This window comes from Lynx canadensis, chromosome D1 (assembly GCF_007474595.2).
Source record: "Lynx canadensis isolate LIC74 chromosome D1, mLynCan4.pri.v2, whole genome shotgun sequence".
Classification (NCBI taxonomy): domain Eukaryota; kingdom Metazoa; phylum Chordata; class Mammalia; order Carnivora; family Felidae; genus Lynx; species Lynx canadensis.
This window is the reverse complement of record NC_044312.2, coordinates 49,197,417-49,212,173: the sequence shown is the minus strand read 5'-3', so window position 1 is coordinate 49,212,173 and position 14,757 is coordinate 49,197,417. Positions and strand designations below refer to the sequence as shown.

Below are 14,757 nucleotides of genomic sequence, written 5' to 3'. Positions count from 1 at the left end.
AAGAGCTGTTAGCAATTTGCTGTGTTATGTGGAACAGGCAGCTGGGTGACAGCCTCCTGTGCACTCCACTTACATGAGAGGTTCCAGAGATTTGGGCTTAATGAAGATGGCAATGGGATAGAGCTGGGCAACTTGTAACCGCTTGATAGCATTTCCTGACACATCAAGTATACAGTGTTTGCCCTGGTAGAAAGAGAAGAAAAATATGGAGTTAATCCAGAAAGAATGATCATAATCCAACCAAAACAAACAAACAAACAAACAAACAAACAAAAAAAAAGTAAGTGTGTCTTAGAGGAAGGTAAGGGATACTGAATTCCTAAAGGTTGATAAAAGGTCATTGCAAAGCATAAATGAAAGTTGACATACAGGGTCATCATCGAATACTTTTGATAACTCGTATTTATGATTCCTTTACTAAGCGCCTGCCACTGGGATAGAAATTTTACATGTGTTATCTCAGTTAGCTTAATTTTCTGAAATAAATATCTGATGTTTCACACAAAGAAGATATGTGGCATTATGTAATGTGACTGGGTCCACGCTCATGGAGCTGTCATAATCCGTCTCTGAAGACAACTACCAACAAGAAATTCCCAAATCTATGAGATAGGTATTACCAGCCACATTTTTACAGAAGATAAGACTAAGGCTTAGAAATAATATGTAACTTGCCAAAATCTTAGTGCTAGAAGAAATCAAACCCAAGTCTTGAAGCACTGACAGAATTGTTGGTTGGAATCAATAGATACCTCATTGCTTTACCCTGACCAATGTTGAATCTAAAAGAATGGTAATCACGTGAATTTGGAACAATTCCATAAACATTTGTTGAGCGATTTTATGTGTCCTGCCCTGGATATGCTCAATCTAGTATAGCCAAGGACAGACACCTAAAGAGTTACCTTAACTATTTTATCTTAAGTGCTGAGAGAGAGTGTATGCACTGTGCATATAAATTTCTTGTTTGTTAAATGAAAACCCTATTACATATAGCACACCTCATTTAACTTGGCTTCCACTGCAATGAGTTCCCAGAGCAAGGAGTTGCTTGCTTTATAAAGTATTTCTGGAAAAGTAGATATATTTGCCAAATATGATATTCTAACTCCCGGGGAGAAATGGCCTCATTATGCTGAGGCCAGAAGAACTTTACAAAAGAAGAGAAAAAACATATTGTGCAGATAGGAACAGTCCTAAATCAATAACGGGGGATTAAAAACTGTATAAGAGTTTCACGTGTATTACCCACGTGAAAACAAAGAGACCCCAATGAACACTTGAGCTCTTCTAGGAGAAACATACTAAGATGGTTCAACCCTATATCACTTAAGTAATTGCAAGTTTGCTATTTGTGAAATACAGCAGCTATACAAGATGTCTAAATGCTGTTTGATTATTCACTGGCCAGAACTTTTCAAGTTAACAAAGGTTATAGCTACATTTCAAAGGGGAGAACAGATGTAATAATCAGGAAAATGGTTAGAAACAATATGATGAAGCTCATAGAACCTAATTTTTGAGAGAGAGGAAGAGACACAGCTTTCTTCCTGTATTCTCAGATAGACATTAAAATTTCTTCTTTAATTTTTTATCAGTACGTCAAAAAGTTGTGTCAAATCAAATAAAATCAACCCAACAAGTATGAATTGTATAACAAATGTATTGGTTCTTAACTCTTTTCTTTTCTCTCATAAAATAAATCCTCTGTGTTGACAGATTAGGAACACTCTATAGGCAGTTCTTTTTTTTTTTTTTTTTGATAGAGAAAGAGAGCTTTTGCATAAGTAGGAGAGAAGGAGGAGAGATGGGGGAGGGGCAGAGGGGCAGAGAATCTTAAGCAGGCTCCACACCTAGCACAGAACCCAAAGTGGGGCACAAACTCACAAACCATGAGATAATGACCTGAGCTGAAGTTGAGTTAGATGCTTAATTGACTGAGCCACCCAGACACCCCTCTCTATCTATAGGCAGATCTTAAAGCCACATTCAAGTGCCTTCCTATCCTGTTCTCTCTTGAACATTCTCTTCTTTTCTAAGCCTTCGATATTACCAGCAAGAAGGGAATTACAGTATTCAAACCCCACTAAGTTGAAATTTCTGCCAACAGTAGGCTAGTCCCTAGCCCTCTTCATCTACCTACTCCTCCACCAAGAGAGTGTCAAGTTTTCAGGGAGATAAAATGTAACTCCTGCTAACAAAAAGAATTGAGGTTCCTGATCTAAACAACCAAGAGTAACAAAGCTTCCTCAATAAATTCAAAGCTGTTTACTGGGGCCAAAGATGAGTGAGTCAAGGACAAAGTGAATTTCCATAAACTTCAAGCTGTTAATTGCCTTTAGGTTTATAACACTTTCCTCCCCACAAGTCAGTCAGCATACTTTACTGAGATTAGAACAAAGATTAATGACCTTGTTCTACAGTGATTGTCTGCTTAGAGGTCTTAAAAGGAATATTTAATCAAAAATTTACACCTGCAATCAGGAAAGAGTAATGACCAAACAATGCAGATTGCCACCTGGGAACCTTCTTTAGGGGAGGCATAAGATGATTGGTGAACATACCCTTTCTGCTACAAATCTCACAGACTGCACACTAGTTCCATATAAATTGTCATTGTACTGGCCAGCTTCTATAAACTTGTGCTCTTGGATATCTTTCTCCATTTGTTCTCTGGAAATGACAAAGTGATAGTCTCTGCCATCCACCTCATAGTCCCGCTTTGGCCTCGTAGTATCTATATAAAACAAAAATAATAAAATTAAGGTAATTTATATTCATAAATGTCCTTTACAGTTATTTTCTTTACCATACCCCCAACACAGATACACAAAAATATGTAATATGACATAGTAACAGGTACCAGTTAGCCTCTCACTGTAAGCAACTACAAAATTAGACAAAGTATATGGAACAGCCATTGCCAGGCATCAGACAACAGGCAACACAAGGCTGTGATCTTGAGAGAGGAGAAACCCACAAGGGGAACTCTATATTCATTCCACCTCCATTTCCAAGAGGGAGGTCTAGGGCTTATATAGTGCTAGGAGACACCAGAGTTCACTCAGAACTGGGCATTTGGTTGAGTACCTGAAAAGGCCAAAATTTAGAAGGATACTCTAGATTTATTCTAAACCTATCTTCACAAAGTGTGTAACCAAGTCATAACTGAAGAAGCTGATTTGCCAGTAAATTATTATCAGCCGGAACAAAAACAATATTCTATAAAGAAAGATAACCAAATCTGGACTGTCAGTAATGTAGTGTCACAATGTCCAATACACAATTAAAGATTATAGGACACACAAAACAACAACAACAACAACAACAACAAAAACAAGAAAGTGTGTCGTATAACCAGTAGGGAGAAAAAAATGGATATACAGTAAAAACACATTTAGGGATTTAAAAAGATGTAAAAGGTAAGACTAAAAGTCTTAAGGTAAGACTAAAAGTCATCAACTCTAACCATGGTTAGAGGTGGTTAAACTTCTTGGTAGGAAGAGAAGGGAAAACAACTTAACAGTATAAGTAAAAGTTGTTAAAATATTTCCAATCTTTGATTCAGGTACTCTCTTCCTAGGAATCTATCTTAAAAATTATCAAAGATTCAGGGGCGCCTGGGTGGCGCAGTCGGTTAAGCGTCCGACTTCAGCCAGGTCACGATCTCGCGGTCCGTGAGTTCGAGCCCCGCGTCAGACTCTGGGCTGATGGCTCAGAGCCTGGAGCCTGTTTCCGATTCTGTGTCTCCCTCTCTCTCTGCCCCTCCCCCGTTCATGCTCTGTCTCTCTCTGTCCCAAAAAAAATAAATAAACGTTGAAAAAAAAAATTAAAAAAAAAATAAATAAAAAAAAAATTATCAAAGATTCAGATATAGATTTATCCATATAGATATTCATTATATTAATTTATAAATTACAAATAATAATTACAACATAATTACAACTAGAGAAAAGTAGAGACATCCCCAAATACTCATAAATGAGGAATGATTAATTATTATATAATAATATAAAATATTTATATGAAATTTCAAATACTTTAAAAATACTTTTAAGCCAAAAAAATTGTATACATCCAAAATGTACCCAATCAGAGGAGAAAATGTGTGCATAGAAAGAAGGACTAGGTAAAAATCTATGAAAATATTAACAATGATGTTATCTCTGGATCCTATGTGAAATTCTGTATATTTTTTATTTTCTTGTTTAACTTTCTTTTTGGCATTTTCCAAGTTTTGTACAACGAACACACATTAGTTATCGTAAAAGTGCTATTAAAACAAGAGAAAGAGCACAAGGTAGAGGGAAAAGTAGGAATGGTGTTTAAGGACCATCTGGGTTTTTTTCTTTCCAAAGTGGGGAAACACACTGGAGGCTGCTATGAATGGAGTAGGGTTTGTCTGGATCGTTTATGTCTGGACACCTTCTCAAGATATTCTCTGTGGCAGGATCCTTTCCCAGAGTCCTTGCTGGAGTAGTTTCATGACATACAGCAATCACCCTAGCTCCCCTCTGTGAACTCACACACATGCAACTCCTGCTATTGTTAGGTATTCTGGGTGACATCTGCAGTGCTGAGGTGTTAGAGACACTTCAAAGCATACAAAAAGCTTAAAAATGTGGAATGAGAAAAAATATTTGTTGGAATCAGATTTAAGAGCTCAATTATCTAATAAATTGAAATTACTTGGTGGGGGGAGGTTCCGTTTACACACACACACACACACACACACACACAGAAGGCCTCTACACATATCTATGTGACACAGTGGCAGTAGTGGGTGAATGGGAAGGTGTGGTGCATGGGAGGAAGTAGAGCAGATGGATCCTTAGAGGGCTATAAACAGAGGGACCAGAAGACCTGATGATTGTCCATAAGGACGAGAAAGCAGATTAAAGTCCACAATGGCCTGCAGCATAGATTAAGGTTTTATACACCTTCTTGTCTTCATCCTCTCAATACCTTAGACTGTTATCACACATGTTTTGGGATTGACACATGGCCCTAAGTCATCCTGAGATGATTTTAATATATGGCTTTGTTTCTGATCTCTCTTATTCTATGGGAAAAGATGCTTCCATGGCATTTCAATCAATTTATAAGAACATACTGATGACTATCAATAATCCATGCTATTTAAATGCTATGGGAGTTATAAAGAAAGTATTTATCTTGCCTCCTAGGGACCACAGTCAGTTTGGAGAACATATTATGTTCACTAAATAGAGAACAATATATGGCAGCGCTGATGAAAAGTGTTAAGCAGAGAAAATTAAGTAAGGTGCTCAGATTAAAAAAAGATGCTCAGATAATAGGTAACTGACAGTATTGCATCAGTGGAGAGACCATCAGAGGAACAGAATTATACCTTATCATCTCAAAAGGAGTCGAGCTTTTCTTCTAGCAAGATGAGAAATGATACTTACGAGGCACACAGGAACCAAATTTATCAGGGAATTCAGATATCAAGTCATCATTGATCCGATCCTTCATGGGACCCAGGATAATCACTGGCCGGGTATAGTTTACTGCAAAGAGGAAAGGGAAGAGGCAAATGAGGAGGAAGACTTGGACATGACTGCAAAACTGTTCTGCATGGGTGAGTGCTAAGGCAAAAATGCCAAACAGAACTGGTGAGGGCGTTACTTCATTGGATGAATTGCCCATACAGCCCTGCATGAGAAATTGATGTTCAACATTCAGTATATTGGCTGTGCCTACTTTCTGGAATTTACCAATAGGGAAAAGCAACTGCAGTGTCTGTCAATGAAAAGAAGAATCTGGAAGAGTTTTGCTTACTCTCAGGTTTTGCCTTACAATGTCAAAACAACTACTGAATTTAGTCAGTTGAATGGGTGAAAAAAGATTCCAAAGCAGCTGTTTGGCCATTGTTTAGATAATGACTTTAAGAAGTAATTGTTAGTATAATGACACCTTATGTTTTTATAATTTCTTTTCCTCAGCTCCAAATGCTCTCTATTCTCTTCTGGGGTTTTCCTAATTCCTTTGTATCATGACGTTAGAAAGAACTCTAAAGTCCATCTCCTCCTCGATGCTTGAATCTTCTCAGCAATATGCTTGTCAATAGCCATTAGCCTCCCAGAAAAAGAAATACAGGCTTCTGGAGCAGCCCAGAAGATGGCTTGTATCTTAGGACAGGTCTGCTAGAAAGCCTTTCTCAATTCTAAGTGGACATCAGTCTCCCAGGAGATTTTATCCATTCGTCCTTTAGGTGGGGCTTTTTAGTGATTTGATGGGCTCCTTCCACTTAGGACCACTCATCTGGAAGGTAGCTCCATCCTCGTGGGAGCTGTCACTGCCCATGCTTAGCAGAGAAGTTGTTTATTTGATGATAGAGCCAATGAGAGAGCAGAGACTAGTCTGGGGACAGTGGAGGATTAGGCTGAGTTTATCATCCTTAGTCCTTCACTCTTTGGCTGCTATAATGATGTCACCTGATGTGGCCTGGAAATCAGGAACCAGAGCATGCTGGGAGACTTACTTTCCTGCCTTGTGACAGGCTCATAAGAAAGAATGAAGTCTTCTTGCCCTCCTGAGAAGAGAAGAAAGGAAAATTACAGTGAACTAACAACCAGTCATATACCACACACCACAGCTACAAGCCCTGCTCTGAAACACAGGAAATAGACACAGTTCAGGGGTCATTTTCCTTGCTCTCTCTCCTTGAGCCATCCCCCCAAATCCCTTCATCATCCTCATAAAACTCTTTAGCACTATTATAGTATCAGGTTATTGATGGTCATAACTCTAAGCAATGACTGGAGGCTAACTACCTACAGTTCAGCAGGGCAGTGACCTATGAGACTGCCTTCTTTCTGATGCTGAGAAGTGGAGTCCCTATTACTTATACTTATAATGAAACCATTCAGTTCTAGGAGAGGTCCATCCAATAGTTTGTTTCCACATTATCAGAATTCCTGGACCTGATATTTCATCTTGTATTTAATTTCCCAAAAAAGCACATTGTTCAAAAGCAAGTGTCTGCTTGGTTCATTTATGTTGCAAAAACGTCATCAGCATATACCATGGGACACGGAAGATTTTACTGTAATGGTAATTCATTAAGAAAATGCTGGATCAGTTCAAGGAGATAAAAAATTGAGGAGGCCTCTAAATCACTGATTAGAATCACTGCTAAATCTAGCCTTAAAACTTTGGAAAGAGAACTAAGGAAGACAACGTAATAAAAGTGTCAGCCCCTCCAATGACATTTACTACAGGCCTTCTGATTCACAGTGAGCCTCAAGTCAACAAATAACTATGGAAAGTTAATTGGTTTTAGGCTATTACTTTTTCAAATATGTGTTTCACCCAGTTGATGAACTGGGCATGGGATTAGCCTGATTCAGCTGTGAACCCAGAAGGGTCTACTCTTTTCTCCTCATTAGGCCCAGTACTGATAGCCTTTTGATACAGAAATAGTTTAGAGCTATCGGAAAGGACTTCCTGTATGCTGTTCTGTAGAGGAGTGTTTTAGGAGGTATTTTTTCCTGAGACCAAAGGGCCATGCATCTCATTGCTTTCTCTTCTCAACCCCCTAGATATACATTCCATCTGTCAATATCATGTGCTCCTCCTTCAATAACTACAGAATCAGGAAAAGTGAGTTAATTTCATAAAAGGAATTAATATATACAAACAGTTTTGATGACAACTAATTTAGGAGGTATTAGGCAATATATGGATAAAGCTGTGAAGCATAGACGTCTTCCTTGGAGACTAGGTAGCTGGGATGAGGAAGGGGTTGAGAGTATCTTACTTTTTCAAGTGTGAGAAATGGCACCAGGCCAGAGTCATATCTCTTTTCACCTTCAAGCAAGTTTACCCTGAGAGTGGCACTGCTAGACTAAGCTACTTCCTCATGACATGGAGAATGAGCTTTGATGTTCCTTCTCAGTGACATCTACTCATGGCTGCTCCAGGGATGATCAGGGACTTTTCCACACCTGGTCACAGGTTTAGTATGTGAGGAGTCAGAGTCACAATTATTATTTTTTATTCAGTACAATATGATTCCCTTTTATAAACTAAACAGCTGAAATTTACACAGTCTAGGCCAAAAAATAATGAAAGTGATTGACTTCAGTTGTCTAAAGCCTGAGACAGGTAGAGGTCATAGGAATTCAGAAGGTAACTGTTAAAATGGTTGGGGACAAAGTATAGCTTTGGGGCTAGCAACATGGCAGACTAGTACTGCAGTGTTAGACTGTAACTTTACGGGGAAATCTTTATGGAACGATTAATATGTGAGAGGAGAATCCTGATCACTGGGCAACAAAGATTTTAAACACCAGGAGATACTTAGCCTCTCTACTACTAGACAAGGAACTACATAAAGGCAAGGACTGGGTTTCATTTACCAATGGTGTCCCAGTGTTCATCATAGAAAAAAATGTCAATGAATTTGCATTCTGATTTTAGTGGTAGGAAATGGGATGAGTAATGAGGCCAAAGATAGGTTTTACTTTATGTTTCTGTCTGGATGCTTTCATTTTGGGAAGTGTGGTTTTCTCAAAATAAATATAACACGTCATGTTCCCATAGGAATCTTTTTCCAATGTCCTTACAGATCATTCTGATGGGACAGTCTAAAGGCAAACCTTAAATAAGATATTTGGTGTCAGGATGTTTAATTTGTGATTCAGAAAACTAGGACAAAGCAACACAGCTTTGATTAACTTTGTTCGAGAGTTCTGTAGTTCTTTTGTTTATCCACTGCTTTCTGGTTTACTTTCTAACTTACAAAATGCATTGGTTCTTGTTCACAGCAGGAAGACTGGTGGTAGCATCCTTTTGTCAGGGTCCATCCCACTTCCAAAGACCCTGTACCAATCAAGTACTATGTTAGGAAGCCTGCAGGGAAGCTGTCATGGATGGGATTACATAATAGCTGTGATTACAGCACCTCAAGCCAATTTTTACTTTCATGTGTGGGAACGAAAAGGTCTACAGGGAATGTGAAGGAGACTAAGAGAAGGGGGGATAAGAGTCACAGTAATAAAGGAAAGACAATTCACATCTGTATGGCCATAAAGGGCTTTCACACCCATTGTTTTCTATTTTTCACAGCCATTTCTGTTGAGGTCGGTGTTCTAATGAACCCCATTTTACAGGTGAAGAAGCTGAGGCTTGGAGATGTTAATGGGGCTTGTTTCCTCAGTTATTAAGTAGTGGAGTCAAGATTTAAAACCACACCTTTTTTGACTACTCAAAGGGATGTAGAATTTTCTGTTGGGATGGGGATAAAAGGGACACCTTACCAATGAACGAAGAATGGGTGGCAAACTTAGGAGCTGAACCCAGGTCAGAGTTACTGGGAGGCCATACAGTGCTCCATCTATAAACACCAACTGTTTTCTTTGTTAATGCTGCTGTGTGTCGTCTCTGTACAATAGTCATTCTTAGTAGTTTTTCTATTTTTTTCTCAGGAGGTGTTGGCACTTAGAAATAACAGCTAACAAAAAGGTACAAACTATTACTTGGTCTTGTTTTGGCAAGTGCATGGCTGAAAGTGGGAGAGCAGCACAGTGCTGTGTGCAGAGAGCTGCAACTGTCAGGGAGTCAGCAGAGGCCTCTGTTAACAGTCTCCGTGAGACCTTTGTGTTTAAACTGGAAGCAAGTCACAACTAGAGGGACTCAGAGTAAGACCTTCAGATGTCCTCATGATCTAGAAAAGCAAGTTGGTGTTTGTTAGGAGTTTTTAGAAACTAGAAAAGAGAGAGGAGGGAAGGGAAGACCAGGGGCAGTACACTTAATGTTCTAAATTTAGTGTGTAGCATCTGCATTTGATGATTATTAAAAATAAATTAGGTTCTTAGAGGTATGGAACATCAGTGCCAAGAAAGGGTTTGGAGCTCATGTGATTCATAGATGGCAAGTATGGAGCACACGCTGTCACTCCCCCATTTCGTGCCCTTGATAAGCATCACAGATTGATCTTTGCCCCATTACTGCTGGGCTTCAACTTGGCCTCAGTACTTTTCAATACAATTCTTCTGGTGGCTGTTACCCATGGGTCAGCATTGGGATCTTGGTTAAAATCTGCCTGCCATCTCTGTTGTAACTCAGGCTACTCAATTTATATAAGAGAGAACTGAGGTTCAAAGATGATGGGTGATTTCTTCAAGGTCACATAGTGAATTGGTGGTTCAGTGTCTCCATAGGAGTTCAGAAGATTAAATCAGTTAATGTACACAGAAAGCCAGGCTTAGTGCACAGTTAATGCTACATAAATGTTTCTGCTTGTATTAATTCAGTAGCCGGTATGGAATAGTTGAAATGTACTGTATAAAACATAAAGAGGCTTGGATTACAAACTATATGGCAGAGTGACAATGTATGGAATTCAGAAGTAAAATCTCTTGCAGGTCTTATAATGCCACTATATTATGCAGCCTCTTGAAGCTTTAGCTTCCTCATCTGTAAAATGGAATGTTAATATAAGACATATCTCACTGTTTTATTGCAGAAATCAAGTAAGAAAATATATAATGAAAAATTGCTTTACAAAGTCCAAACAACTAGAGGATTTATAAGGGCAATCCTTGAGCAGAGTGGAGAAAGGAGAAGAATATGGGCTTTTTTTGATGGATTCCAGTGGAAAAGTTTTGGGTCTCCTCATATCAGCACTCAGTTACATTCAGATCATTTTGAAAATCCTACTTAACTGATGAACACCAATAGAATAGAAAGATAATCATCAGTTCCCCTCTACCAGTGATGACATAAAGAACTTTATGAGCTTTGGGGAAGGCAGGTCTCAGCTGTAGAGACTTGCAGTCTTCATTATGCCTACATGGATGGTCTTTATTGCATCCTAATATGAGGACGTTTGAAAGCTAAGATACAAAAACCACCACAGATACAAGCCTTCACTGTACTACTCTGTTGACAGAGAGAAATCTGGAATTAGTCCTTAATTAAGAGAGTTTTGAGGGGGTATTTTGCAGAATTACACAAGGTGTGCTGTAGTTAACTGCATTATAGCTAGTGCTAGTACAGTTGGGCTTTGAAAAATTCTTTTTTTATAATGCTTGAGATGGTGCAGGAAATGTCTGAGCTGTTTATTAGAAATTGAGGTTTGTGTAAGTGTGTGTGCATGTGTGTATATCTCAGGAAATACATGTGGCTTCACTTAAGGTTGTCACAAAACATATGAGTCCCGGATGCAGTGTGAATGGTACCTCTGGGGCTCTGAGACATCCTGGTCTGGGACTTTGTTTTGACCACTGACCTTTTAAAGCCACTGTGTCCCAGAGTGGACACAGAATGGTTCTAAGAGTAAAAAAATAATACCTGGACAACAGTGAACGAGGGTCTTTAGAGTATTTGTCTATACTACTGTTCATAAACATAAAAGTTAGTCATAATTACAGCAAAACCCAGGAATTCAATACAAAAATGCAGTTATTTTGATTTCAAAATGGCAATTTTCTGAAAACAATGTCTGTTCCAACCATGGCATGTTGCAAGTCTCCATGCCTTCTTTCCTGCCACTGCCCTACCTGGAAATTTCTTCCTCAACTTGTCTAGCTGGCAAGCACCTCATCTTTCCAAAACTCAGCTCAAAGGTCACTTCCTTTGAAATCATCTCTGAAGTCTCTCCTATTCTTCAGCAAGACTTTTACCCTAGAAACTGCTGCACTTTGTGTATTTTGTTGTTGTTTGAGTGCTGAGTTCTAGAGTTGGTTGAGATTCATACTGGCTCTCATGGTGCCTGTGAAGAGAGCATGGCATGGTAGATGTTGACTGAATAAATGAATAATCCTCCATAATTCCTCATATTTCCATCCTGGGGAAAGGTGGAAATTTTTCCTCTGAGCTACAACAAAGGCTGTTCTTACTTTTATTCATTTGTGAAGAAAGCAATCTGAGTGGCTGAACTGTAACCTCAGATGAGACCCAGGCCAATATAGATTATTGGACTCTACATTTGCTCTCCTAATGTCACAGAGTCCAGCTCCAATTCTTCTCTCTTCTCATAGATAATTCAAGCTGCTGCAAGTGCTTATTTTATTCACCCAGTAAATATTTATGTGCACGTACTATTTGATAATGAAGACTTATTGATGTCATCTTAGAGCATCACCACCAAAAACTTAAGCAGCTGAAAGCATTGGGCCAATTTTTCTAACTTAATTATTCTGGGAAGAATATTCCTACCCCTGAAAGAGAAAACAGGGGCCTCTAAAATACTCTAAGAAGGATTTACAAAGAAAAGCATAGTTCTTACATCTACTTTCTGTAAAGAGAATTGAAAGGAGAAGGTATGATGTTTCCCCTTTCTATACCTGCGTCTGCAGGATGGAAGCACAACACTTAGAACTGAATATCAGAGAAACTAGGGCCATTGGTCCTGTGAAACCCTACACACAAGTTATATTTTTCCTTATACTAAATTGAGGGTACCTCATGTGTCAGGAAGGCAATTTTTGGTCACTTTTTCTTGGCCTGGTTTCTCTTTGTTTTAAAATTCAATGAAGGGAAGGGGGAGGCAAGTGTTTTGCCAATTTGGGAAAATCATAAAATTTTAAGAGTGGGAAGAAGGGAAAAACATTAAGGCTCATGTTGAGAACAAGAACCCTTTGATACCTTTCACCAATAAGACTTGCCATTCTGTTGTGGAAGAAAATTAGGTAGTTCTAATATTATCTGATTGATCAAAGGTATCTGTTTTCATTTCATCTTCCTCCTCTGGTCCCTCCCTCCATCTGGCACTTTTCTTCTTTTGTGCTTTTTTCTATTTGTTACCAATCTGATTCTATGAAGTCTTTCTCAAAATCCACATTGAATCTGTCACATTCCAAGAATACCAGTGGGTACTCCACCACAAAAAAGGCATGGTTTTATAACATAACCATGCTGTAATGGAAGGAAAAAAATAAAGAGTGTTTTAATTTTAATTAATACACGATTCAAAGGGGAAAAAAACCCAACCAATTTCTCTCTTGGTAGCTGTGGATCATTTGTATTGGGCCTGTAGTTTTCTAATATCCTCAGTAATTGCTTTTGAGTAAACCCATTTTATGAAGGAGGGCAAATAAATATTATAGAAGTTGTGAGGTTCCCAGTAGTATTATGTACCTACGTTGGTCACCAAAAACCAGTAAGAGGTGGTAAGAAACCACAAGAATGCATCACAGGGATTGCTTGGTGTTTGGTGAAAATTTTTATACACTAAGCAAATGGCTTGAGGTGACCCAAAAAAGACCAGAGATAATTTTTATCACCTACCTTTTCAGAAAGTTAAGCTTTCTGATCCAAGATTTGTTAACTTAAAAAAAAAAGTGAGTTCCTTCAACATTAGAGGATGAAACTTTTTCATCACTTCCCAACCATCAAAAAAAATAAAGTTAGATATATCACAGTATCTACCTTAAAATATTAATCAAGGAGAGAAGAGATATAAAAGTTCACACTCAATTTAAAAGGAACACTGTAATTTCTCAAGCTTTCTCTCGCAAAGGGGAGCCAGGAACAGAAAGTAAAGGCAAAATGAGAAGGGAAATCAAACTTTTCATCCCTCCTGCAGGGAGTTTTAATTACGTTAGGGGGCAGAATGTCAAAGTCCACCAGGTTGAACTTTCCCATCTTCTCTGGGAGAAGTGCATCAGCAGGCCGCAGCCAACAGAGGCTGGAATTGTTTACTAGCAAGACTGCTACTGCCTGCACAGATCACAAAAGAGTCCACAGATGGCCCTAGTGTCTTTTGTATCTTTCCACATCAAACGACGATTTCATTTCAAGCCATTTGCTTTGGATGAGGATGATAAAGGGCAGCAATTGGAACACGACAACAGCAAAAATCTGAAGTGACCACCACAGGCAATGGAGCAATTGCAAAGGAAAGAACTACAAACCAAAGCAATAACTTACGGTAGCTACTTTCGCTATCGCTGGCATTAGAAGAAACATGTTCTGCAAGAACAGCACAGCAAATTAAAGAAATACCAAGCATTGGAGAGCAGCCAGAACGCGAAGGAATACATTCATGCATGGCTACTACAAGTGTAAGCAGAAGGCAAGGGAAAGGCTGCAGAAGAGACGGCATTAAGAAAACTCCGTAAGATACAAAAGATGAAAACTTTATCTCCATTTTATAGGAAGCTGCTACTTGATTGCTGGGGCTTCTTTTTAGTAAACAGGAAAGCACCTTTAATCACAAAAAATGTATAATGTCCATCTAAGCACTTTTCTTTTTATAAATACTTTAACCCCATTCATACGGGACTGATTTTCCAGTTTCATGTTACAAAGGTCAATGTGTCTCAGCTGGACCGTTTCCTGACTCTAAGTTCAGAAGCTTCTGGTGTGTAGACATTGTTTTCTTACAAGCTTTTTGTTTCTCTATTTTAGGCTTTAGGTATTTTGCTGGAATATTGCATTTCACATTGCCAGTTGATCCCTTGAAATTTATTTCTACATAGATGCTTCCTAAACTAATTCTCAGGATGAAAAGGGACTATTGAAGACTTTTCCTGCTTCAGTGAGTGAGGAGAAAATCTTGGAGGAAGAAATGAGTCACTGAAAAATGATTTATGAATCAGCTTAATATCTTCTTGATTTTATTTTTAAGATTCTTGCTTGGATAGCTATTAGGTTCTGGAGGAATGAAACAGCCAGGGGATAAATGGTCTGATACCAAACACAGGTCCTGGCATGAAATATGCTTTTAGTTCATGTTAAATAACTTGCTTGTACAGTGATATGCCAAATATTTTTTTTCATGAAAAC

General features: G+C 38.6%; 1 protein-coding gene across 2 annotated transcripts in view; it reads right to left on the bottom strand.

Moving 5' to 3' along the window:
• DLG2 (discs large MAGUK scaffold protein 2) overlaps positions 1–14,757 on the bottom strand; it is a 780,826-nt gene that overhangs the window by 12,538 nt on the left and 753,531 nt on the right. Inside the window, exons 18-22 of one of the 2 annotated variants that reach the window (XM_032595102.1) lie at positions 13,900–13,941; positions 6,506–6,556; positions 5,430–5,531; positions 2,565–2,737; positions 74–183 (exon numbers count right to left, since the gene is read on the bottom strand). In XM_032595102.1, coding sequence (XP_032450993.1) covers positions 74–183; positions 2,565–2,737; positions 5,430–5,531; positions 6,506–6,556; positions 13,900–13,941 — 478 coding nt within the window. The remainder of the gene's footprint in view (positions 1–73; positions 184–2,564; positions 2,738–5,429; positions 5,532–6,505; positions 6,557–13,899; positions 13,942–14,757) is intronic. The other variant, XM_032595101.1, reaches the window with a different exon arrangement.